The sequence below is a fragment of the Coregonus clupeaformis genome, chromosome 17 (assembly GCF_020615455.1).
Source record: "Coregonus clupeaformis isolate EN_2021a chromosome 17, ASM2061545v1, whole genome shotgun sequence".
Taxonomy (NCBI): domain Eukaryota; kingdom Metazoa; phylum Chordata; class Actinopteri; order Salmoniformes; family Salmonidae; genus Coregonus; species Coregonus clupeaformis.
The window spans coordinates 6,651,290-6,679,040 of record NC_059208.1 but is presented as its reverse complement, the minus strand read 5'-3'; the positions used below and the strand labels follow the sequence as shown (position 1 = coordinate 6,679,040).

The 27,751-nt window shown below is 44.7% G+C and overlaps 1 protein-coding gene across 2 annotated transcripts in view; it reads left to right on the top strand.

Annotated features, from left to right (window-relative positions):
- LOC121586524 (trafficking protein particle complex subunit 9-like) overlaps window positions 1–27,751 on the top strand; it is a 349,081-nt gene that overhangs the window by 172,592 nt on the left and 148,738 nt on the right. For both annotated transcript variants that reach the window (XM_041903274.2, XM_041903273.2), the window contains 2 exons: window positions 10,802–10,944; window positions 22,501–22,611. In XM_041903274.2, the coding sequence (XP_041759208.1) occupies window positions 10,802–10,944; window positions 22,501–22,611 (254 nt within the window). The remainder of the gene's footprint in view (window positions 1–10,801; window positions 10,945–22,500; window positions 22,612–27,751) is intronic.

Sequence of the window (27,751 nt, the reverse complement as noted above, 5' to 3'; positions counted from 1 at the left end):
GAGAACCAAAGCAAACTAGAACCAATCTGCCCAAAATGCTCCTCAGGAGAGATTCTGCATTGATGAAGAGCCACATTGCCATGGAAACGCACTATTTCTGGTGAGTTAAGAGCATAGTGTAATCTTCTGCATTCATTTCAATGGGATGTTTTGAGATGGATAGGAACAGCTCAGACAGTTGAAAGTTGAAAGTTATAATCTATACTATCTATTCACATATGAACTCAGAGAGCAAGACACACACTTCTGAATACTTTATTTGGATCCACAATGAAACATTGTGAATGCAAAGGGATCTGCAGAGTTTAGGAACCATATATGTGGTGTGATGTGTGTTTCAGTGTCTGTGCACACTTTTATGTGCCATGTATCTGAGTGGCTGTGTGTTGCAGTGACGTGTAGAGATGGAGGAAGCGGTGTGTGATGTGTTAGCCACTGATCTGAGAGCAGCAGGTCCCAACCGGACAACACCAGGGTGATTTAGATTTACTGTATCAGCTCTGTTACCTCTGGCTGGCTGGTTCAGCAGAGCTGGCCCTAACCTGTCACATCTGCCAGGTGTGTGTGCTGTGTGTGTGTGCTGTGTGTGTGTGTGTGTCCGTGCGCGTTCTTGTGTGCGTGTTCATGTGTGTGTGCAGGTGGAGGGTGGGGAGAGGTGGGAAATGGGAGGAGAGGTGAGAACAGCTAGGGAGGGAGGGAAATAAAGGGATGGCGAGAGGAAATTAAAAGTGACAGTTAATGGGAAGATGCTCTCGCTGAGTCAGGTAACAGGGCAAGGGAGGGGTGAGGGAAGGGGTGAGGAGTGGCCAAGCCGAGGTGCTACTGTACCCCTGCAGCAGCATATATCATTATCATCCCACCACATACTGCTGTGGAGGCACTTACAGGCTGCTCTTTCCAGAACAAATTTGCCAATTCTTTAGGAGTGTGAGGAGGGGACTAAGTGGAGAGATTGAGTGTACTGGCTGGCTGGATGTCTGGCAGGGCTGTTCAGAACCCATTTAATCTCTAATGACACCACACACACACACCTGTACGCATGCATACACACACACACACACAGCAGACTGATGGAGGTCTGAGGCGAAGGAACGGAGTATTGTCATTATTGTGGATCATCAGACACTTTAATAGCAACATGCATATCACAGTACCAAACCACTGTGGCTTGGTAGTGAGTGGAAATATGCAGTAGAATAACAGTAAGTTCCATCATCCACAGTGCTACAAAAACACCATCCATAATGTCTATGGGCAGCCTTAATCTGCTCAAATAATAATTGTACCTTTAGTTCATAATGCATGCTAAATGAAAGTGCATATAGAACGTTTTTTCAATATTTTTTAAATGGTTTGAAATGTTTCTTTCCCTTCTATTCCCATAGTCATATAAAAGGCTATTCAGAGTCTTATCTTGTATTGCATCCCAATCAGGCTGCATTGCCCCCTCCTGATAAAACTGTATTTTGAATCTCTGCTTTCTCTCACTTCTGCAGTGGTCCCCGCCCTTAGTGCGACGATAGACATGTGTAAACAGAAAGAAGTCTGACTGAGTATGTGTGAGTAAAGAGAGAAACCCTGCAGTCACCACTTGCTGGTCTCTCTCTCTCTCACTCTCTCTCTCTTTTGGTCTCTCTCTCTATCTCTTTCTCTTTCGCTCTCTCTTTCTCTATCAAGTTCCCTTCCCCTTCTCTACTGACACTGCAGCAGCTGTGGAAGGAGTACTAATGTTCTATTGTTTGGAAATTATAGTAGAAGAAGAACCGGGAGAAAAACGTACCCTCTTGGGATTCTGAATGATAAATACATCGCCAGTTGCCGCATTACAAACTCATGCACACACACACTTTGCAGGGTTAGACCCTGTGTATGAAATACCTGATAAATAAGAGGAAGGAAACAATATATCCTCAAGGTATGACGCAGTCCGGTAACAAAACATCATGTCAAATGAATGATCTTGTCATTAAGGAATCCTCTTGTGTCTTCCAGCCAGGGTTCCTGTGTGTAGTTGTGGTAACAGGGCCCCTGGCCCCCAGGCCTACAGTGTACTGTTATTGTACTAATGGTCTCAACAAGGACCTCCTGAGGGAGGAGGATGGAGAGGAAGGCTTATCTTCGGCATGCTGGCGGTGCACTCACTCCCTTTCTTCCTCCCTCTCTCTGTCTCTCTTTCTCTTTCTCTCTCTCTTTCTCTCTCTTTCTCTCTCTCCCTGTCTCTCTCTCTCTCTCTGTCTCTCTCTCTATATATATCTGTGTCTCTCTCCCTGTCTCTCTCTCTCTCTCTGTCTCTCTCTCTATATATATCTGTGTCTCTCTCCCTGTCTCTCTCTCTCTCTATATATATATCTGTGTCTCTCTCTCTGTCTCTCTCTCTGTCACTCTCTCTGTCACTCTCTCTGTCACTCTCTCTGTCTCTCTCTCTGTCTCTCTCTCTCTCTCTCTCTCTCTCTCTCTCTCTCTCTCTGGCTCTCTCTGTCTGTCTGTCTCTCTCTATCTACCTGCTGCTCTCTTTGTTCAGTCCTCTCGCCCTCCGTCAAGCTCCTTCTCTCTTTCTCTCTCTCTCTTTTCTTCAGTCCTTTATGCCCCCAGGCTCCCTGAGGACTCTATTTCAATCACACTGGGCTAAAAATAGAGCCTGTCTGTAATGAGGCGATCGTGAGAGGAATAGAATGGGACAATGAAAACACTGACGCTGAGGGACCTCTGGCTAGCCTGAACTGACTGGATGGATTCAGACAAAAACACAATGCATTCTCCCAGTCAGAGCCACAGTCATTTTGCTTATCTGAAGCTCAGATTCTCTGTAAAGCTATGGAATATGTCTCCATCTACCAATGGCTAGGCTACTCTCCTGTTAGAAATAGGGAGTTACCGAGAGGAAATAGTGCTGAAATGAACCGCCGTTGGCCATTGGCCACTGACGTTTGATTTTGTAAATAAAATAAATTGGCCACAAAAAAAAGCAACTTCCTGCTCCTTCCCTGACTTTTCCTAAATGCTCATTTGTCCGAATTTTGTAATCACAAACAGAGAAGTATTTAGAGCCTTTTATCTGTTTTGTTTTCACTCCTATTCCCAACTTCACCCACCAAGACAATGGGCTGTAGGTACCCAGCCAGGTGCTAATGCGTCTCTCTCTCCTCACTGAATGAATGACAAATGTATGAATGGCCGATAATTGTGCACATTGCTTCACAATTTAAATTAAGCCCAACAGAATGATGAGGGTGATTTGATTTAGAAAGAAAATAGTGTAATGATGAGTTTTTGTTATGCCTATTTATCAGCGTTGGCGCTCATGTTTATCGTAAATAATTTGACCACGCGCCTTGCGTGTTGATACCATTCTCTTTTATGTTTTACTTTGTAAAAATAACCTTTTGGTGGACTGTTTTATTTACTATAATTATATTACTAATCGATTTTCAGGGAAAACGGAAACATGCTACATGTTGCAGTAGGCCTTTAGAATAATGCAAAACATATCCTTGACTATCCAAGTTGATGAGTGATGGGAAACAAACAATGCCAGTCAGCCTGTGCAGCCGGCCCATCGAAACTACACCTAAACTATACCAAAACAAATTTCACACATTATAAGACTTAGCCTATAGACAAGATTAAATTGACAATAGTCTGAGTGACAATATTATCAGTTGTCAAATTGTACATGATGAGATGGGCGCATCTTGTAATTGACAGATGCAGGGAAAGGAGCATAACTTTATCAAATTCTCACATGTACAGTGGGGAAAACAAGTATTTAGTCAGCCACCAATTGTGCAAGTTCTCCCACTTAAAAAGATGAGAGAGGCCTGTAATTTTCATCATATGTACACGTCAACTATGACAGACAAATTGAGGGAAAAAAATCCAGAAAATCACATTGTAGGATTTTTAATGAATTTATTTGCAAATTATGGTGGAAAATAAGTATTTGGTCACCAACAAACAAGCAAGATTTCTGGCTCTCACAGACCTGTAACTTCTTCTTTAAGAGGCTCCTCTGTCCTCCACTCGTTACCGGTATTAATGGCACCTGTTTGAACTTGTTATCAGTATAAAAGACACCTGTCCACAACCTCAAACAGTCACACTCCAAACTCCACTATGGCCAAGACCAAAGAGCTGTCAAAGGACACCAGAAACAAAATTGTAGACCTGCACCAGGCTGGGAAGACTGAATCTGCAATAGGTAAGCAGCTTGGTTTGAAGAAATCAACTGTGGGAGCAATTATTAGGAAATGGAAGACATAAAAGACCACTGATAATCTCCCTCGATCTGGGGCTCCACGCAAGATCTCACCTTGTGGGGTCAAAATGATCACAAGAACGGTGAGCAAAAATCCCTGAACCACAAGGGGGGACCTAGTGAATGACCTGCAGAGAGCTGGGACCAAAGTAACAAAGCCTACCATCAGTAACACACTACGCCGCCAGGGACTCAAATCCTGCAGTGCTAGACGTGTCCCCCTGCTTAAGCCAGTACATGTCCAGGCCCGTCTGAAGTTTGCTAGAGTGCATTTGGATGATCCAGAAGAGGATTGGGAGAATATCATATGGTCAGATGAAACCAAAATAGAACTTTTTGGTAAAAACTCAACTCGTCGTGTTTGGAGGACAAAGAATGCTGAGTTGCATCCAAAGAACACCATACCTACTGTGAAGCATGGGGGTGGAAACATCATGCTTTGGGGCTGTTTTTCTGCAAAGGGACCAGGACGACTGATCCGTGTAAAGGAAAGAATGAATGGGAACATGTATCGTGAGATTTTGAGTGAAAACCTCCTTCCATCAGCAAGGGCATTGAAGATGAAACGTGGCTGGGTCTTTCAGCATGACAATGATCCCAAACACACCGCCCGGGCAACAAAGGAGTGGCTTCGTAAGAAGCATTTCAAGGTCCTGGAGTGGCCTAGCCAGTCTCCAGATCTCAACCCCATAGAAAATCTTTGGAGGGAGTTGAAAGTCTGTGTTGCCCAGCGACAGCCCCAAAACATCACTGCTCTAGAGGATATCTGCATGGAGGAATGGGCCAAAATACCAGCAACAGTGTGTGAAAACCTTGTGAAGACTTACAGAAAACGTTTGACCTGTGTCATTGCCAACAAAGGGTATATAACAAAGTATTGAGAAACTTGTGTTATTGACCAAATACTTATTTTCCACCATAATTTGCAAATAAATTCATTAAAAATCCTACAATGTGATTTTCTGGATTTTTTTTCCTCATTTTGTCTGTCATAGTTGACGTGTACCTATGATGAAAATTACAGGCCTCTCTCATCTTTTTAAGTGGGAGAACTTGCACAATTGGTGGCTGACTAAATACTTTTTTCCCCCACTGTATTTTTACATGGATATATTTCCACAAATATTTATTCATGCAATACATGCTTCACAATTGTTTATGCACTATTTATAATGCGTTAATGCTTATATTTGCGCAGGTTGATAAGCATCTGATGCGTATGCTAAAGGGGTTGCCCGGCAACGTTCTCTAGCAGGCACCTATAGGCTGAAAGGCCAAGCGGTTAAAAGGATAACATGATACAGCCCTACTGATGAAATTTGTTCTCTTGAAATGTATTCAATGTCTGTAGTTTAATCCAACTAGTTATCTGAATGAAAATTAACATAGCAAGTAGCCTAGAGATCATAAAGCACAAAGCTTTCAACGTTCAAGCATTACTTTGATATGTCTCTATGACAAAGTCCCTGAGAGATAGCAGGCAGACAAAGCCGTGCACTCAGCATAACGAGAGAGAGAGAGAGAGAGAGAGAGAGAGAACCTTGTCTGAGCTTTATATGTAACTAGGTTATGTACTCTAAATGATAGGCTACTTAAAACAACTTTTTTTATTAAATGCTGAACAAGAGATATCTGCAGTATAACTGGAGGCTTCCTTGTATCCAAACACACATGCTTAGGGACACTCCCAGAGTTGTCACAGCTCTGATGCAGTGTTGTGTTGCTGCAGTACTTGGCAGGATCCCCTCCAGATATGTCTCTCTGCCTCTATGTTGTTGGAAGTAATTAAACCGCTGTCCTGATCATCACCATATATTCCTGTGCATTGTAACACGGCCTATCAGAACCGCACTATGTTCCACACTCTACCCTAGCTGCCAGCTGAGGTGGCATCGTTTAGGCTGCTCAGAGTCACCTGTTACTGGGAGAAATCATGGGTTTGGGCTCACAAAGATACTCTGTGTCCCTTTCTTAGAAAGGTACTCTCTCTCTCTAACTACCTCTCTCTCTCGCTCTACCTCTCTCGACCTCACTTCTCTGCGGCGTCAGAGAGCAACATAGAAACACAAAGGGGGTAGAGACGTGCCAGCAGAAAGCAGCAGACGCTTGAGACAGACAGCCCAAGTGGAGCTGAACTTTGTGGTCGTAGTCTTCACTGTGTCTAGATAACGGTAATGACTCCAAAGGGCAAATATAGTTGTACTGCATTTCTTCACAATCTCACCAGAGGGACTTGGTAAAAACACTGGTGTTGAATGTCATTATCTCTAGAGAGAGCGAGGGCCAATTTGAAATGATCCAATTGCAAAGAAGGCTGCTACTGTTCTAACTATGTTTATTTTTGTTCCTTTCCCATCACTCTATTTTATTATGTGACTCTTTCTTTCTCTCAATCTCTTTTTCAATCTCTCTCCTTTTTTATTTATTCATGAAATGTGACTTTTGTCGTTTTCAAAAGAGATCTTCCCCATAAGTGTGCCAGTCGGTTAGTTCCAGGCAGGGCAGATGGATAGGAACAGGGCCACATCATACTGTACTTCTGAACAGAGCAGAACCAGAAGCACAGAAGAAACATGTCTGCCTAATAGTCCTTAACACACCTATGGCTGGATGTCAATCAGTCAGCCTAGCAGCCAATCAATGGACTGCCCCAGGCAGGGTTCCTTCCTGCTGCTGTGATAGCATAGGCTCTGCGGAGTCGCCAGAAAGTGGGAACTCCGCTCAGTTGTGGGAACTCCGCTCAGTTGTCTTTCTACGCCTGCCACGTTAGGTTAGCTATTGGACAGTAGTGATGCAGAGACTCAGGGCCATGATAATGGAATACAGATCAGGGTTTGGAGAGAGAGTTGTCTGTCTGCTCTCCTGGTATAATGGGAAGAGAATAGCGTCAGATATAATGAGGCAGAGTAGTGCTGCTAGCCTAAGATCTGCTTTTAGTTTCTCCTCATTTCTGTAGAGTTGACACAAAAAGACTAGGGTTGCAGTATTCCTGTTGAATTCCGGATTCTCTGCTTATTCCTTTCTGATTCCGGTAATCTTTTAACCAGGGTTTCTGGAAAACCTGGGCATTTTGGGGAAGTTACCGTAATTGTGCAACTCTAAGTAAGACAGAAATACAGTATGCTGGATCATGTCCATCAGAGGTCAGTGTAGTTACTGTGGTTCTCTGGTTGTGTGTCCATCTGCATGCTGTCTCGGATGGACCCCTTCCCTACAGCCATACCAGCTATTTGTGGCCCTATGACAGCTTGACGTTCTCACACCTCTGTTGGACTCATGAGGAGTATAGGATGATTCACAAGGAGACCATCTGACAAGATAGGAAAGTTTTCCACCACATCCACAAGCAGCACTGTAGTGACTTTTGAATTATTGAAGAGGTGCAAGGAAGCCTTGAACAATCTCTGTATTGTATAAGCCAGGCATTGGGTGGATAAGCCATAAAGGACTACAATATCTCAAACTGCACAGCAACAGCCCTAGTGTAAGGGGACCAAAAATAGCTCAAAACAGTGACAAGGGGTAGGCGAGGATTCTTTCAAGGAGAAACATTGGGAGCATAGACAGCTTGCATAGCAACTTAACCTGAACTGCTCTCCTCGATCCCCTCAATCAACCAGAATAACTATCTGGACCAGGAACAAACTGTCCCATTGACAGATGGTCTGGACATTTCTGTCCCCAAGCGCTTTACTGTTGCGGTCAGTCTGCATGCAGCCACTCACCGAAGGGTCAATTAAGGTCAGTTAGTGTCTGACTCTGTTGTGGACATAATGAGAGTAGGGAATGAGGATTTGTAAGAAGTGGCTGAGAGACCTACCTTTCTGCAGGTTTACTACTACAGGAGGGTTTACTAATGCAGGGGAGAGCGGGCCAAAATGGATGGTGGACGTTTGGGATCGCTCCAGTTAACCATGCAGCATTAGGAAAGAAGTCCTACACTAAAATCAACAGTCCAGACCAGCGTTTCTTCCATAAAACTCACCTCCTCTCCTCCCAGCTAGCGGCAATAAAGAAACAACAATTTGCACACATAGCTGGAGTTCAGATTATCTCCAATTGATGACATACGCAGCTTCTTAATTTCACCAAGTACTTAGAGACAGTGCTGAGTCTGTTAAGCACTGTTAGGTAGCTTTAGACCAAACAAACCTAACAATAATTAAGGCAGGGGTCATTTACTGCTTCCCATACAGGCCGTCCTATTGGACGATATGCTCCGTAAAGAAAAGTGACATTTTCAATTATGGAAAGACAGAAGGCATTACATGGATGCAGCATGTAAGTGCCTTCCCCGTTCAGCCAGGCCATTAAAGTGAAGTTCTCCGCTGTTTTAGGGAGAGAAGATGGGGAGGGAGGGAGAGAGGGAGGGAGAGAGAGAGAAGAGTGGGGGCGTGGCAGGATCAGTGTGATGATCTTTTAGAGAGCGTGTCTGGAAGGAAGTATCCGAGAGGTGGAATACCAAACAGACCACACTTCCTCTCTATCACCCCTGTCATCTACCTCTGTCCCCTCCCTTCCACAGTCATATGCAACCCCCCCACCTCTCTCTCTCTCTCTTCTCTCTCCCCCTCCCTCCCTCCCTCCCCTCCATGTCTCCTCAGAAGTCGTGCCTTGCTCCTTGGCCCCTACACCGTTACAAACCGGACCATCTGGCCGCCCAGCCAGCCATCAGTCCCGCCCCTGCAAACAGGACGTTTTACATGCATTTCCCCCTTTAAGATTGGGGTCTTTAGATGGTGACGGTTATGGCCCTTTTAGATCATGTATCTGTCTCTGCCATGGCTAGGTCTGTGTGTGTGTCCGTCTCTGCCATGGCTAGGTCTGTGTGTCTGTCCGTCTCTGCCATGGCTAGGTCTGTGTGTGTGTCCGTCTCTGCCATGGCTAGGTCTGTGTGTCTGTCCGTCTCTGCCATGGCTAGGTCTGTGTGTCTGTCCGTCTCTGCCATGGCTAGGTCTGTGTGTGTGTCCGTCTCTGCCATGGCTAGGTCTGTGTGTCTGTCCGTCTCTGCCATGGCTAGGTCTGTGTGTCTGTCCGTCTCTGCCATGGCTCTGACTAGGACTGTACTGTTTCCATCTTTACCCTGTGGGTCATCAGCCTCCTCCCACAACATGGTCCTCCTCCAACCTCCCTCTTGTAATACAACCTCATTTACATAGTGATATGACAACCTCTGTGTATGTCACACGCTCACACCAGACCTCCACAATGAGCCCTGCATGTTAAACAGCAGAAGGAATGGAGGTGCATCTCAGTGACAGTGTTTGTTTCGCGTCGACTGTACATGTGCGTGCGTCAGCCTTCTACATAGTATACATCTGCGTCTCAATAAAATAACCTATTCATCAAAAGTTATTAAATGTATTTTGTGAGTGTTATTAAATGTATTTTGTAAATGTACTAATTCCCTTAGTTAAGGAGAAATCTAGTTATGTGCAGCCGGCGAGAGGAGAAAAGGAGAGAGGAGGAGAGGAGAGAACAGGAGAGAGGGGGAACCAGATAAGATCTTGTCAAGCAAGAGAGTGGCATCTGTCCCTCTGGCTGAAGGACACACACACAGACATGCGTGACCAGGAAAGAGGGGACCATGTGTGCCTCGGACACGATACGGTGGCTCTTTTACATAACAACCCCAGGGCGATGGGCATGTGGTGCACCATTTAACACAGGAAGAGAGGAGGAGGAAGGATGACAGACAGTCTTAGACACTCTCTCTCTCTGGGGTTTAGCCTGTAGGTTGGGCTATTCTGAAACCATGAAGGTGATGTGTAGTCAGGCCCCAGTAGAGACAGCCAGGGGAAGTAGAGCTGAAAGTCACAGGCTCCATGCTGAGAGATGATCACTCTGGATGGGGATAAAGATTAATGGACGGGCAGATGGACCGAGAAACATGATGAAAACCTGTTCATACCTGGTCTGTGTTTACATGCACTGCATACACACACACACGCTTGGCCTGGCTCAATGGATTACACACATGGGTTGAGGGCCAGTCAGCGTTCAATGCAAACAAAGGCACGTGTTTACATGCACGCACACACACACGCTTACACACTCAAACAAACCTTTTCCCAAATACAGTGTATGAATACAGAGAGGAGACTCATCATGACCCTCTACTTTTTACTAATCCTCCCTTTCGCTCCACTCTTGATTACACATCATCAGAACACGTTTTTGTGTGTTCTTTATTTCGTCATCAGCCATTTTCTTTGTTATTGAGCTCAGAATAAGTCTCATTCTGCTCACGATTGAGAAGAAAAAAGAGTCTGTGATTGGCTTATTGTCACCTTTGACCCTAGTCACATAGGTTTACTCTTCCATGCTCATAGTTCATAGAAACTGCTGGACCATCTGAACAGGTGAAATTAGTCCAAAGCTTTTTGTGAACTGCCCAGAGCTTCGACCTTCGACCTGAATCATTGAGTTACGGTTTAATGCTCTGTACTACATCTTAGAATAACCCCTCTCTCTCTCTCTCTCTCTCTCTCTCTCTCTCTCTCTCTCTCTCTCTCTCTCTCTCTATCTCTCTCTCTATCTCTCTAGACGTTGGAAGCTGTGATGACCTTTAAGTACTCGGGGGGAGCAGGCAAGGTGGAGGGCTACTATCGGGACCTGACCCTGGGAGTGCATGTTGACATAGAACCCTCTGTGTTCTTCACCAGAGTCAGCACACTGCCAGCCACCAGGTAAACACTCTCATTCGTTTTACAAAAACTTTCTTAACTATCACTTCTGGGGAGCGGCGAACAGTGAGCAAACATTACGGCTACCTTCTTTCTATGGGTAAAGTGCATAGACAGACGGTCGACATCACTGTCCCAACAACTCCCAGCAAACATAGAGTGGGGAAAAAAAGTATTTAGTCAGCCACCAATTGTGCAAGTTCTCCCACTTAAAAAGATGAGAGAGGCCTGTAATTTTCATCATAGGTACACGTCAACTACAAAAAAAAATCCAGAAAATCACATTGTAGGATTTTTAATGAATTTATTTGCAAATTATGGTGGAAAATAAGTATTTGGTCAATAACAAAAGTTTCTCAATACTTTGTTATATACCCTTTGTTGGCAATGACACGGGTCAAACGTTTTCTGTAAGTCTTCACAAGGTTTTCACACACTGTTGATGGTATTTTGGCCCATTCCTCCATGCAGATCTCCTCTAGAGCAGTGATGTTTTGGGGCTGTCGCTGGGCAAAACGTACTTTCAACTCCCTTCAAAGATTTTCTATGGGGTTGAGATCTGGAGACTGGCTAGTCCACTCCAGGACCTTGAAATGCTTCTTACGAAGCCACTCCTTCGTTGCCCGGGCGGTGTGTTTGGGATCATTGTCATGCTGAAAGACCCAGCCACGTTTCATCTTCAATGCCCTTGCTGATGGAAGGAGGTTTTCACTCAAAATCTCACGATACATGGCCCCATTCATTCTTTCCTTTACACGGATCAGTCGTCCTGGTCCCTTTGCAGAAAAACAGCCCCAAAGCATGATGTTTCCACCCCCATGCTTCACAGTAGGTATGGTGTTCTTTGGATGCAACTCAGCATTCTTTGTCCTCCAAACACGACGAGTTGAGTTTTTACCAAAAAGTTATATTTTGGTTTCATCTGACCATATGACATTCTCCCAATCCTCTTCTGGATCATCCAAATGCACTCTAGCAAACTTCAGACGGGCCTGGACATGTACTAGCTTAAGCAGGGGGACACGTCTGGCACTGCAGGATTTGAGTCCCTGGCGGCGTAGTGTGTTACTGATGGGAGGCTTTGTTACTTTGGTCCCAGCTCTCTGCAGGTCATTCATTAGGTCCCCCCGTGTGGTTTTGGGATTTTTGCTCACCGTTCTTGTGATCATTTTGACCCCACGGGGTGAGATCTTGCATGGAGCCCCAGATCGAGGGAGATTATCAGTGGTCTTGTATGTCTTCCATTTCCTAATAATTGCTCCCACAGTTGATTTCTTCAAACCAAGCTGCTTACCTATTGCATATTCAGTCTTCCCAGCCTGGTGCAGGTCTACAATTTTGTTTCTGGTGTCCTTTGACAGCTCTTTGGTCTTGGCCATAGTGGAGTTTGGAGTGTGACTGTTTGAGGTTGCGGACAGGTGTCTTTTATACTGATAACAAGTTCAAACATGTGCCATTAATACAGGTAACAAGTGGAGGACAGAGGAGCCTCTTAAAGAAGAAGTTACAGGTCTGTGAGAAGTTACAGGTCTGCCAGAAATCTTGCTTGTTTGTAGGTGACCAAATACTTATTTTCCACCATAATTTGCAAATAAATTCATTAAAAATCCTACAATGTGATTTTCTGGATTTTTTCCCCTCAATTTGTCTGTCATAGTTGACGTGTACCTATGATGAAAATTACAGGTCTCTCTCATCTTTTTAAGAGGGAGAACTTGCACAATTGGTGGCTGACTAAATACTTTTTTTCCCCACTGTACAGCGGGTACCGGTACAGAGGGGGGGACAATGCAAATAGTCCGGGTAGCCATTTGATTAGCTGTTCAGGAGTCTTATGGCTTGGGGTAGAAGCTGTTAAGAAGCCTTTTGGACCTAGACTTGGCACTCCTGTACCGCTTGCCATGCGGTAGCAGAGAGAACAGTCTATGACTACCCTCAACAGTCATCTAACCCACTCCTAGTACAGTTTGTCCTTGTTTTCTCTGTCTTATTAGTAAGATCACTGGGTTTGTTGTGTTTTTCCATCTTGATTGGGTAAACACATAGCGCCAGATCACCTCAGTCCCCACTCCCTGCTTCCTGCTACTGTACCCAGCAGACCAGACCAGACTAGACCAGGGCTCTACTCTGCTCAGTGACATTATTGTCGCTGTAACGATGGGGAATCGGAAAGATGGCATTTCTACTGACAGGCGGAAACGGATGAATATTATCTCTCTAGCTCTTTCTCTCTCGCTCTACTCTCTTTCTCTGTCTCCTCTTTCTCTCCCTCCCCCTTCTTGTCATCTCCCCGGCTCTGTGGAAAAAGCCAGGGTGCGGAAGCGAGGGAGGGAGACAGATCGTACCCCAGTTATTGCCACTTGAGGTGAATCATTAGCTGTAATAATATCTGCAGTTTAACCAATCCATCTTTCTATCTTTCTGCTCTCTTGTGATAAATCTGTCTCTTCTCTCCTCCGCTCAGCAGTCACTATCATCTTGGCACGCCTCCTTTTTCTCCCTCCCTCCCCCATAGATCTGCCTCGGAGGGAGGGAGGGAGGGAGAGAGGGAGAGAGGGAGAGAGGGAGAGAGGGAGAGAGAGAGAGAGAGAGAGAGAGAGAGAGAGAGAGAGAGAGAGAGAGAGAGAGAGAGAGACCTTATCACAGCACAACTGATTGTCTCAAACGCATTGAGAAGGAAAGATTTTCCACAAATTCACTTTTAACAAGGCAAACCTGTTAATTGAAATGCATTCCAGGTGACTACCTCATGAACCTAGTTGAGAGAATGCCAAGAGTGTGCAAAGCTGTCATCAAGGCAAAGGTTGGCTACTTTGAAGAATCTCAAATATAAAATATATTTTGATTAGGTTAACACTTTTTTGGTTACTACATGATTCCATATGTGTTATTTCATAGTTTCAATGTCTTCACTAATATTCTACAATGTAAAAAATAAAGAAAAACCCTTGAATGAGTAGGTGTGTCCAAACTTTTGACTAGTAGTGTATGTGTGTGTATATATACAGTGGGGAGAACAAGTATTTGATACACTGCCAATTTTGCAGGTTGTCCTACTTACAAAGCATGTAGAGGTCTGTAATTTTTATCATAGGTACACTTCAACTGTGAGAGGCGGAATCTAAAACAAAAATCCAGAAAATCACATTGTATGATTTTTAAGTAATTAATTTGCATTTTATTGCATGACATAAGTATTTGATACATCAGAAAAGCAGAACTTAATATTTGGTACGGAAACCTTTGTTTGCAATTACAGAGATCATATGTTTCCTGTAGGTCTTGACCAGGTTTGCACACACTGCAGCAGGGATTTTGGCCCACTCCTCCATACAGACCTTCTCCAGATCCTTCAGGTTTCGGGGCTGTCACTGGGCAATACGGACTTTCAGCTCCCTCCAAAGATGTTCTATTGGGTTCAGGTCTGGAGACTGGCTAGGCCACTCCAGGACCTTGAGATGCTTCTTACGGAGCCACTCCTTAGTTGCCCTGGGTGTGTGTTTCGGGTCGTTGTCATGCTGGAAGACCCAGCCACGACCCATCTTCAATGCTCTTACTGAGGGAAGGAGGTTGTTGGCCAAGATCTCGCGATACATGGCCACATCCATCCTCCCCTCAATACGGTGCAGTCGTCCTGTCCCCTTTGCAGAAAAGCATCCCCAAAGAATGATGTTTCCACCTCCATGCTTCACGGTTGGGATGGTGTTCTTGGGGTTGTACTCATCCTTCTTCTTCCTCCAAACATGGCGAGTGAAGTTTAGACCAAAAAGCTCTATTTTTGTCTCATCAGACCACATGACCTTCTTCCATTCCTCCTCTGGATCATCCAGATGGTCATTGGCAAACTTCAGACGGGCCTGGACATGCGCTGGCTTGAGCAGGGGGACCTTGTGTGCGCTACAGGGTTTTAATCCATGACGGCGTAGTGTGTTACTAATGGTTTTCTTTGAGACTGTGGTCCCAGCTCTCTTCAGGTCATTGACCAGGTCCTGCCGTGTAGTTCTGGGCAGATCCCTCACCTTCCTCATGATCATTGATGCCCCACGAGGTGAGATCTTGCATGGAGCCCCAGACCGAGGGTGATTGACCGTCATCTTGAATTTCTTCCATTTTCTAATAATTGCGCCAACAGTTGTTGCCTTCTCACCAAGCTGCTTGCCTATTGTCCTGTAGCCCATCCCAGCCTTGTGCAGGTCTACAATTTTATCCCTGATGTCCTTACACAGCTCTCTGGTCTTGGCCATTGTGGGGAGGTTGGAGTCTGTTTGATTGAGTGTGTGGACAGGTGTCTTTTATACAGGTAACAAGATCAAACAGGTGCAGTTAATACAGGTAATGAGTGGAGAACAGGAGGGCTCCTTAAAGAAAAACTAACAGTTCTGTGAGAGCCGGAATTCTTACTGGTTGGTAGGTGATCAAATACTTATGTCATGCAATAAAATGCAAATTAATTACTTAAAAATCATACAATGTGATTTTCTGGATTTTTGTTTTAGATTCTGTCTCTCACAGTTGAAGTGTACCTATGATAAAAATTACAGACCTCTACATGCTTTGTAAGTAGGAAAACCTGCAAAATCGGCAGTGTATCAAATACTTGTTCTCCCCACTGTATCTATCTATATATATAAATATATTATATATATAGAGGGAAAAAAGTATTTGATCCCCTGCTGATTTTGTACGTTTGCCCACTGACAACGAAACGATCAGTCTATAATTTTAATGGTAGGTTTATTTGAACAGTGAGAGACAGAATAACAACAAAAAATCCAGAAAAACGTATGTCAAAAATGTTATAAATTGATTTGCATTTTAATGAGGGAAATAAGTATTTGATCACCTACCAACCAGTAAGAATTCCGGCTCTCACAGAACTGTTAGTTTTTCTTTAAGGAGCCCTCCTTTTCTCCACTCATTACCTGTATTAACTGCACCTGTTTGAACTCGTTACCTGTATAAAAGACACCTGTCCACACACTCAATCAAACAGATTCCAAACTCTCCACCATGTCCAAGACCAAAGAGCTCTCCAAGGATGTCTGGGACAAGATTGTAGACCTACACAAGGCTGGAATGGGCTACAAGACCATCGCCAAGCAGCTTGGTGAGAAGGTGACAACAGTTGGTGCGATTATTCGCAAATGAAAGAAACACAAAATAACTGTCAATCTCCCTCTGCCTGGGGCTCCATGCAAGATCTCACCTCGTGGAGTTGCAATGATCATGAGAACGGTGAGGAATCAGCCCAGAACTACACGGGAGGATCTTGTCAATGATCTCAAGGCAGCTGGGACCATAGTCACCAAGAAAACAATTGGTAACACACTACGTCGTGAATGACTGAAATCCTGCAGCGCCCGCAAAGTCCCCCTGCTCAAGAAAGCACATATACATGCCCGTCTGAAGTTTGCCAATGAACATCTGAATGATTCAGAGGAGAACTGGGTGAAAGTGTTGTGGTCAGATGAGACCAAAATCGAGCTCTTTGGCATCAACTCAACTCGCCGTGTTTGGAGGAGGAGGAATACTGCCTATGACCCCAAGAACACCATCCCCACCGTCATATATGGAGGTGGAAACATTATGCTTTGGGGGTGTTTTTCTGCTAAGGGGACAACTTCACCGCATCAAAGGGACGATGGACGGGGCCATGTACCGTCAAATCTTGGGTGAGAACCTCCTTCCCTCAGCCAGGGCATTGAAAATGGGTTGTGGAAGGGTATTCCAGCATGACAATGACCCAAAACACTTGCCCAAGGCAACAAAGGAGTGGCTCAAGAAGAAGCACATTAAGGTCCTGGAGTGACCTAGCCAGTCTCCAGACCTTAATCCCATAGAAAATCTGTGGAGGGAGCTGAAGGTTTGAGTTGCCAAACGTCAGCCTCGAAACCTTAATGACTTGGAGAAGATCTGCAAAGAGGAGTGGGACAAAATCCCTCCTGAGATGTGTGCAAACTTGGTGGCCAACTACAAGAAACGTCTGACATCTGTCATTGCCAACAAGGGTTTTGCCACCAAGTACTAAGTAATGTTTTGCAGAGGGGTCAAATACTTTTTTGACATGCGTTTTTCTGGATTTTTTTGTTGTTATTCTGTCTCTCATTGTTCAAATACACCTACCACTAAAATTATAGACTGATCATGTCTTTGTCAGTGGGCAAACGTACAAAATCAGCAGGGGATCAAATACTTTTTTCCCTCACTGTATATATATATATATATATATATATATATATATATATATATACACGCATATATACACACACACACAAAAGTATGTGGACACCCCTTCAAATGAGTGGACACCCCTTCAAATTAACTATTTCAGCCACACTGTTGCTGACAGGTGTATAAAATCGAGCACACAGCCATGCAATCTCCATAGACAAACATTGGCATTAGAATGGCCTTACTGAAGAGCTCTGAGACTTTCAACATTGCACCATCATAGGGTGCCACCTTTCCAACAAGTCAGTTCGTCAAATTTCTGCCCTGCTAGAGCTGCCCCGTTCAACTGTAAGTCCTGTTATTGTGAAGTGGAAATGTCTAGGAGCAACAACGGCTCAGCCGCGAAGTGGTAGGCCACACAAGCTCACAGAACGGGACCGCCGAGTGCTGAAGCGCTTAGCGCGTAAAAATTGTTTGTTCTCGGTTGCAACACTGACTACCGAGTTCCAAACTGCTTCTGGAAGCAACGTCAGCACAAGATCTGTTCGTCTGGAGCTTCATGAAATGGATTTCCTAAGATCACCATGTGCAATGCCAAGCGTCGGCTGGAGTGGTGTGAAGCTCGCCACCATTGGACGTGATGAATCACGCTTCACCATCTGGCAGTCCGATGGACGAATCTGAGTTTGGCAGATGCCAGGAGAACGCTACCTGCCTGAATGCATATTGCCAACTGTAAAGTTTGGTGGAGGAGGAATAATGGTTTGGGGCTGTTTTTCATGGTTCGGGCTAGGCCTCTTAGTTCCAGTGAAGGGAAATCTTAACGCTACAGCATACAATGACATTCTAGATGATTTTGTGCTTCCAACTTTGTGGCAAATGTTTGTGGAAGGCCCTTTCCTGTTTCAGCATGGCAATGCCCCCGTGCACATAGCGAGGTCCATACAGAAATTGTTTGTCGAGATCAGTGTGGAAGAACTTGACTGCCCTGACCTCAACCCCATCAAATGCCTTTGGGATGAATTGGAAAGCCGACTGTGAGCCAGGCCTAATCGCCCAACATCAGTGCCCATACCTCACTAATGCTCTTGTGGCTGAATGGAAGCAAGTCTCCGCAGCAATGTTCTAACATCTAGTGAAAAGCCTTCCCAGAAGTGTGGAGGCTGTTATAGCAGCAAAGTGGGGACCAACTCCATATTAATGCCCATGATTTTGGAATGAGATGTTCGTCGAGCAGGTGTCCACATACTTTTGATCATGAAGTGTATGTGTGAAATAGTCAGTGATCCATTCATGATAGAAACCTGTTGGAACCCTACCGGTACTGCATACAGCAGCTGGGGGCTGTTATCTGACATAACGTATGGGGCATTCCATACTGTCAGACACACACACACGCACAAACACACACACACGCACAGATGTTCCATGCTATCAGGACATGATTCAGTCTTCAGTCTAAACCTGTTGTTGGTAGTACAGTCTTCTATCTGCTCTGCTGACATAAAGGCAGGCAGTGTACTGTTCCCCACATGCTCACACACACACACACACATCATGCACTCTAAAAATAGCACCACATTGGCAGCACTCTAAATCCAACCAGCCCAAACATAATTAACCGTATTTCATTTCACGTGGGAGTGAAATGAATAGCAGGGCTGAAGACGTATTGTCACGTATTGTGCCAGAGGGGCCGCTGTGGAATCAGAACATATTGATCGTGGACCCTGAGGATTGACCAGCCATTGATCTGCTTCTCCTCTTTCTCACTGCCTCCTTCTTCTACCCAGTGATGATGATGGTTCTATCCTGTGATGATGGCAGCCATTTTGACCACTACCACACCTCAAAGACAGACATCAACCCCTACAGTACTAGGCTAGCTAGGCCACCTGTGGTTGCTGTTTTCAGATGAGACTATCTGAATAACAACAAACTAGCTAAAGGAGTGACGGTAGCAGAAGTGGTCTCATCCATAGTCTCAGGGTTTGCAGGGTGTGGATGTGTTTGGAGGTACAGACAGTCCGAGACACAGCCAGCCAGATGATTTGCTTGGCCGTCAGTGGTGGCTCTAAGAAGAGAGGAGCTACCGTGGGCCGCCAGGTTGGTGAATGGGTTGCCAAGTTTGGTAAGTTATTATTCTCTGACGGGATGGGGGGCCTCTCCACCAATCAATAACGGTGAATGGCTGATCTCACTGCTCATTCATCAGCGTGACATAGCGCTCTCCAGAAATAGGATACATTTATTATCTGGTGGTGTGTGGGGGGGGTGGGAGGCATTATCTGGTGGTGTGTGGGGGGGGTGGGAGGGTCTTTGTGTGTGTGAACATTAGAACACACACACACACACATTACGTAAAGAAAACACATTAAGGAGCACTCATCCATTCCTGTCCTGTCCTAACATCAAAGGTGTTAGTCCTTTCATCAGGGCCAGTTTCCAAGCTGCTGTAGGAGGCTGTTTCTCATTTCCACGCCAGTCTATCTGTTTCTCCTCTCCTCTCCAGCCTGTCTGTCTGTCTCTGTTTCTCCTCTCCTCTCCAGCCTGTCTCTGTCTCTGTTTCTCCTCTCCTCTCCACTCCAACCTGTCTCTGTCTGTCTGTTTCTCCTCTCCACTCCAGCCTGTCTCTGTCTGTCTGTTTCTCCTCTCCACTCCAACCTGTCTCTGTCTGTCTGTTTCTCCTCTCCACTCCAACCTGTCTCTGTCTGTCTGTTTCTCCTCTCCTCTCCAGCCTGTCTCTGTCTGTCTGTTTCTCCTCTCCTCTCCAGCCTGTCTCTGTCTCTGTTTCTCCTCTCCTCTCCACTCCAACCTGTCTCTGTCTGTCTGTTTCTCCTCTCCACTCCAGCCTGTCTCTGTCTGTCTGTTTCTCCTCTCCTCTCCAGCCTGTCGCTGTCTGTCTGTTTCTCCTCTCCAGCCTGTCTCTGTCTTTCTCTCTCTCCTCTCCAGCCTGTCTCTGTCTCTGTTTCTCCTCTCCTCTCCTCTCCAGCATGTCTCTGTCTGTCTGTTTCTCCTCTCCTCTCCTCTTCAGCCTGTATCTGTCTCTGTTTATCCTCTCCTCTCCTCTTCAGCCTGTATCTGTATGTCTGTTTCTCCTCTCCTCTCCAGCCTGTCTCTGTCTTTCTCTCTCTCCTCTCCAGCATGTCTCTGTCTGTCTGTTTCTCCTCTCCTCTCCTCTTCAGCCTGTATCTGTCTCTGTTTATCCTCTCCTCTCCTCTTCAGCCTGTATCTGTATGTCTGTTTCTCCTCTCCTCTCCAGCCTGTCTCTGTCTTTCTCTCTCTCCTCTCCAGCATGTCTCTGTCTGTCTGTTTCTCCTCTCCTCTTCAGCCTGTATCTGTCTGTCTGTTTCTCCTCTCCAGCCTGTCTCTGTCTGTTTCTCCTCTCCTCTCCTCTCCAGCCTGTCTATCTATCTGTCTCTCCTCTCCTCTCCAGCCTGTATCTGTCTCTCCTATCCTCTCCTCTCCAGCCTGTCTCTGTCTATCTGTCTCTCCTATCCTCTCCTCTCCAGCCTGTCTCTATATATCTGTCTCTCCTCTCCTCTCCAGCCTGTCTATCTATCTGTCTCTCCTCTCCAGCCTGTCTCTGTCTCTCCTATCCTCTCCTCTCCAGCCTGTCTATATCTATCTGTCTCTCCTCTCCTCTCCAGCCTGTCTATCTATATGTCTCCTCTCCTCTCCTCTCCTCTCCTCTCCAGCCTGTCTCTGTCTCTCCTATCCTCTCCTCTCCAGCCTGTCTATCTATCTGTCTCTCCTCTCTTCTCCAGCCTGTCTCTACCTTTCACATACACATTATATTCTTATTTTTCCATAAATCACAGATAAAAAGCAACATTCCTTGGAAAAAGAAACAGAGTTTTAAGAATGGTCTTATATTTATAGTTTCTCTGAAATTAGAATATTGTATGTAGTCCATAGTACAGCAGAAGGTACTCAAAACACAACTGATCTCAAAAATCAACTCTACCACCCGTGTACTGTAGGCAAGGTGTAGGAGTAGGACTCTGCTAGCTCAACTGCTTTCCAGACCACAAACTCACCTGCTTTCCAGACCACAAACTTCTCCAAAGGACCTCTATACCCTCGGCAGTCCAGTCTAACTGCCTCCCTCCCTCCTCTTAGAGAGACACCAATGTCTTCAACCCTTTCACTCTTTCTTCCTCCCTCCTCTTAAATCCCAGAGTTAATGGAGACATCATTAGAATTTGTCCCGGCCCCTAATAAAGTGCCAGGGTAATTAAAAGACCATATTTCTAGCAGGGGCGTCCATGTTTCTCCGACTGTCTCTTTGTCTCTGCTGGCAGACATGATTAACACAGCAGAGGGTAGTACCAAGAGAGAGAGGGGGAGACAACTGATTTATCCTCCACACCGTTTAGCTGGACCATCAATCAGGAAGCACCGACACAGCAGCTTAGCCAATCAGGAGACAGCGCCATACGGTAGAACAGGGTTCTGGAAACAGTCACCACAACAGTAGCTTAATAGCAAAAACTATTATGGAACTCATCTGGGCAAAGTTTATAATGTTTAAACTTGCACATAGCAGACGTTGGCTCAGTACCAGAGGTAGAAATGTTTTAAAAGTGAACCATTTCAACAAGTGTCTAGCCGGGAGACTGACTGGCTGACTAACTGGGCTTCTAAAGATCTAAGATGTGAATAAATTATTCAAGGCAGCCAACTATTTGTCTCCGTTTCGGTCGCTGAATTCTAAACTCTAAATTCTCCTCACAGTTGGAGCTCAAAGATACCTTTGGTGTTGCTAAGTGAACACTGAACTGACCTTTTAATTTGATATCGGATATGTCACTAAATTATTCAAATCAACATAATATCAGTATAATTATATAATAATGATTTTTCCACCTTATGTAGGGCTTAGATTAGCAAACAGTGTATTGTAGTGTTATGTGTCTGTGTATGGTAGCTACTGTACTGGCCTGTGTGTTTGTGTTCTGACTGGGTCTGTTTCTCTTTCCAATTTGATGAGAGTAGGCAGGACACTCGCTCACAATTACACGCTTGATGTTTTATTATTTGAAGTTAAAAACATCTGCTCTCTCTCTCCCCAGCACCCGTCATTGTGTGTCTGTGTGTGGTTTTAACCCGGTTCGATCTCTCTCCCCAGTACCCATCAGTGTGTGTGTGTGGTTCTAACCTGGTTCTATCTTTCTCCCCAGTACCAGTCAGTGTGTGTGTGTGTGTGTGTGTGTGTGTGGTTCTAACCCGGTTCTATTTTTTCCCCAGGACCCGTCAGTGTGGGGTTCTAACCTGGTTCTATCTTTCTCCCCAGAACCTGTCAGTGTGGGGATCTAACCTGGTTCTATCTTTCTCCCCAGAACCTGTCAGTGTGGGGTTCTAACCTGGTTCTATCTTTCTCCCCAGGACCCGTCAGTGCCACCTGCTGCTGGACGTGTTCAACTCAACAGAACATGAGCTGACGGTCAGCGCCAAGAACAACCAGGACCTGGTGCTGCACGCCTCAGAGTGTCAGAGGTATGTGACCTTAACCTGCCCATTCACAAGGGAGTCAGTGGATAACAGTCCATTCCATTCTACTCTATTCCATTCTATGTATTAAATGTGGTCATATTGTGGGCCAGAGCACATAAATGAATGAACATATATGAACACAAACTCAAATCCAACCAGTCAGAGTCATATGAGTGAACGATATACACTGTGACCAAGCCCATGTTGTGTGATTATGTGACATATATAAACTACATATAGCCTGCAGTGTATTTTCTGTCTTCAGGTGTGTTAAACCAGGCTCTAATAGCCTGTAGTTGGGATAATGAGACTGTAATGGCTAGGAATGGATTAGTTCCGACTGGTCAACTCTGCCTTGTCTAACTAACCATTGTCTACCTAACCATTGGCTCCCAAGTGGCGCAGCGGCCTAAGGCACTGCATCTCAGTGTTAGAGGCATCACTACAGACCCTGGTTCGATTCCAGGCTGTATCACAATCCGGCCGTGATTGGGAGGTCCATAGGGCGGCGCACAATTGGCCCATCGTCGTCCGGGTTTTGCCGTCATTGTAAATAAGAATGTATTCTTAACTGCCTTGCCTAGTTAAATAAAGGTTGAATAAAAAAGTAATAAATTAATAAATTATAGTTAGGTCCATTATTGATATCCCTCTGCTCCCATTTGTGTTGTTTTTACTGGGGTCAATAATGACAGCCTCTGGAGCAACACTTTAAAGGTATTACAAAATTACATTGGTTTCCTTAACCTGTAAGCCCCCCATACTCAACTGGCGGACCGGGTCCGGACCCAGAACGGGGTCAATACGGACCACCGGCCGGGCTTCGACCCCTGGTATCATATAAACACACAAGACATGGAAGAATGTATAGAATTGCAGGAAATGAGCTTTAAAACAGAAAAAAAACGAATCTCTGCCCCATGCAAAATGTGAAGGATTTGTTGGAAAATAGCTTTAAAACTGCAACATTTTCTCTTCGCCAAAAAGAGGGGTGTGAACAGTTTGGGGTCGCATGGGTTGAGAGGTGTGGGTTTGTAACTACGCCGATACATTACATTATCCATCCGGACCTTTGCCACCTAGGAAATTTGTGTGACCGTACATTCTCAAATAGTACTTGAGTACCCCTGCTGAAAGCAGTCTATGGACAAGGTGAACAAACCAAATCATGGACGGCTGTCTTAATTTGTCCATAGACTGCTTACAGGGTAAGGGAACCAATTTATAATTTGGTGAATTGGGTGAACTATCTTTAAAACCCCCCTTTCCTAGATAACCTAAACTTTCTAAATATGTCTATGAAGCTGCTCATTTCACTGGATTTTAGTATGAGACAAGATTTTCCTGTTGACTTTGAACACTAAGCGGGAAGCTCTATCAGTAGCTAGCTGTATCTCTAAACACACATTCATTCTGCATTGATGAAGACATGTTGGAAGTTTGTTTACAGTGAGCTACTGTACGTCTTGACATGGGATTATTCCGACACTGTCGCTTCCTCTCCCTCCCTTTTCCCTTCCCCCTCTCTACCTCTGAACCTCGACTCTCTCCCTGCCTCCATTCCTCGCCTCTCTTCCTCATACCGGCTGTTAACCCTCTGAACATTAGCGAATTATGATTCTTGTCACAGCTATCTCTGAGGAGCGTCCTCCTCCAGGAGAGGAATGCTCTCTTACTGCCTTTATGGCAGAGAACATGGGGTGGTGTGGGGGGTTGTTCTTGTCAGCCACGCATATAAATAGTGGAATATTATTAAAAAAATCAAAATATATTTTAGGACTATTGGAAAATGTAACCTTTAGGACAGCTCTACAAATGATTAGCCTATAGTTATTTCCCTGTCTCCTTAGTATAGTATAGTGCCACTTTGCTTCCTTGTAGCCTGTGAATGTTTATCTTTCTTAAACTCTACACGGTTGGTTCATATGTTAAGTCCATTATTTTACATTTTCGTCATTTAGCAGACGCTCTTATCCAGAGCGACTTACAAATTGGTGCATTCACCTTAGTGAACAACCACTTTACAATATATATATATATATATATATATATATATATACAGTGAGGGAAAAAAGTATTTGATCCCCTGCTGATTTTGTACGTTTGCCCACTGACAAAGAAATGATCAGTCTATAATTTTAATGGTATGTTTATTTGAACAGTGAGAGACAGAATAACAACAAAAAAATCCAGAAAAACGCATGTCAAAAATGTTATAAAATGATTTGCATTTTAATGAGGGAAATAAGTATTTCACCCCTCTGCAAAACATGACTTAGTACTTGTTGGCAATCACAGAGGTCAGGTTTGCACACATCTCAGGAGGGATTTTGTCCCACTCCTCTTTGCAGATCTTCTCCAAGTCATTAAGGTTTCGAGGCTGACGTTTGGCAACTCAAACCTTCAGCTCCCTCCACAGATTTTCTATGGGATTAAGGTCTGGAGACTGGCTAGGCCACTCCAGGACCTTAATGTGCTTCTTCTTGAGCCACTCCTTTGTTGCCTTGGCCGTGTGTTTTGGGTCATAGTCATGCTGGAATACCCATCCACAACCCATTTTCAATGCCCTGGCTGAGGGAAGGAGGTTCTCACCCAAGATTTGACGGTACATGGCCCCGTCCATCATCCCTTTGATGCGGTGAAGTTGTCCTGTCCCCTTAGCAGAAAAACACCCCCAAAGCATAATGTTTCCACCTCCATGTTTGAGTTAATGTTTTCACCTCCATGTCACCCAGTTCTCCTCTGAATCATTCAGATGTTCATTGGCAAACTTCAGACGGGCCTGTATATGTGCTTTCTTGAGCAGGGGGACCTTGCGGGCGCTGCAGGATTTCAGTCCTTCACGGCGTAGTATGTTACCAATTGTTTTCTTGGTGACTATGGTCCCAGCTGCCTTGAGATCATTACCAAGATCCTCCTGTGTAGTTCTGGGCTGATTCCTCACCGTTCTCATGATCATTGCAACTCCACGAGGTGAGATATTGCATGGAGTCCCAGGCCGAGGGAGATTGACAGTTCTTTTGTGTTTCTTCCATTTGCGAATAATCGCACCAACTGTTGTCACCTTCTCACCAAGCTGCTTGGCGATGGTCTTGTAGCCCATTCCAGCCTTGTGTAGGTCTGCAATCTTGTCCCTGACATCCTTGGAGAGCTCTTTGGTCTTGGCCATTGTGGAGAGTTTGGAATCTGATTGATTGATTGCTTTATACAGGTAACAAACTGAGATTAGGAGCACTCCCTTTAAGAGTGTGCTCCTAAATCTCAGCTCGTTACCTGTATAAAAGACACCTGGGAGCCAGAAATCTTTCTGATTGAGAGGGGATCAAATACTTATTTCCCTCAATAAAATGCAAATCAATTTATATCATTTTTAACATGCGTTTTTCTGGATTTTTTTGTTGTTATTCTGTCTCTCACTGTTCAAATAAACCTACCATTAAAATTATACACTGATCATTTCTTTGTCAGTGGGCAAACGTACAAAATCAGCAGGGGATCAAATACTTTTTTCCCTCACTGTATACAGTGGGGAAAAAAAGTATTTAGTCAGCCACCAATTGTGCAAATTCTCCCACTTAAAAAGATGAGAGAGGCCTGTTATTTTCATCATAGGTACACGTCAACTATGACAGACAAATTGAGAAAAAAAATCCAGAAAATCACATTGTAGGATTTTTTATGAATTTATTTGCAAATTATGGTGGAAAATAAGTATTTGGTCACCTACAAACAAGCAAGATTTCTGGCTCTCACAGACCTGTAACTTCTTCTTTAAGAGGCTCCTCTGTCCTCCACTCGTTACCTGTATTAATGGCACCTGTTTGAACTTGTTATCAGTATAAAAGACACCTGTCCACAACCTCAAACAGTCACACTCCAAACTCCACTATGGCCAAGACCAAAGAGCTGTCAAAGGACACCAGAAACAAAATTGTAGACCTGCACCAGGCTGGGAAGACTGAATCTGCAATAGGTAACCAGCTTGGTTTGAAGAAATCAACTGTGGGAGCAATTATTAGGAAATGGAAGACATACAAGACCACTGATAATCTCCCTCGATCTGGGGCTCCACGCAATATCTCACCCCGTGGGGTCAAAATGATCACAAGAACGGTGAGCAAAAATCCCAGAACCACACGGGGGGAACTAGTGAATGACCTGCAGAGAGCTGGGACCAAAGTAACAAAGCCTACCATCAGTAACACACTACGCCGCCAGGGACTCTCAAATCCTGCAGTGCCAGACGTGTCCCCCTGCTTAAGCCAGTACATGTCCAGGCCCGTCTGAAGTTTGCTAGAGTGCATTTGGATGATCCAGAAGAGGATTGGGAGAATGTCATATGGTCAGATGAAACCAAAATATAACTTTTTGGTAAAAACTCAACTCGTCGTGTTTGGAGGACAAAGAATGCTGAGTTGCATCCAAAGAACACCATACCTACTGTGAAGCATGGGGGTGGAAACATCATGCTTTGGGGCTGTTTTTCTGCAAAGGGACCAGGACGACTGATCCGTGTAAAGGAAAGAATGAATGGGGCCATGTATCGTGAGATTTTGAGTGAAAACCTCCTTCCATCAGCAAGGGCATTAAAGATGAAACGTGGCTGGGTCTTTCAGCATGACAATGATCCCAAACACACCGCCCGGGCAACGAAGGAGTGGCTTCGTAAGAAGCATTTCAAGGTCCTGGAGTGGCCTAGCCAGTCTCCAGATCTCAACCCCATAGAAAATCTTTGGAGGGAGTTGAAAGTCCGTGTTGCCCAGCGACAGTCCCAAAACATCACTGCTCTAGAGGAGATCTGCATGGAGGAATGGGCCAAAATACCAGCAACAGTGTGTGAAAACCTTGTGAAGACTTACAGAAAACGTTTGACCTGTGTCATTGCCAACAAAGGGTATATAACAAAGTATTGAGAAACTTTTTGTTATTGACCAAATACTTATTTTCCACCATAATTTGCAAATAAATTCATAAAAAATCCTACAATGTGATTTTCTGGATTTTTTTTCTCATTTTGTCTGTCATAGTTGGCGTGTACCTATGATGAAAATTACAGGCCTCGCTCATCTTTTTAAGTGGGAGAACTTGCACAATTGGTGGCTGACTAAATACTTTTTTTCCCCACTGTATATATAAATATATT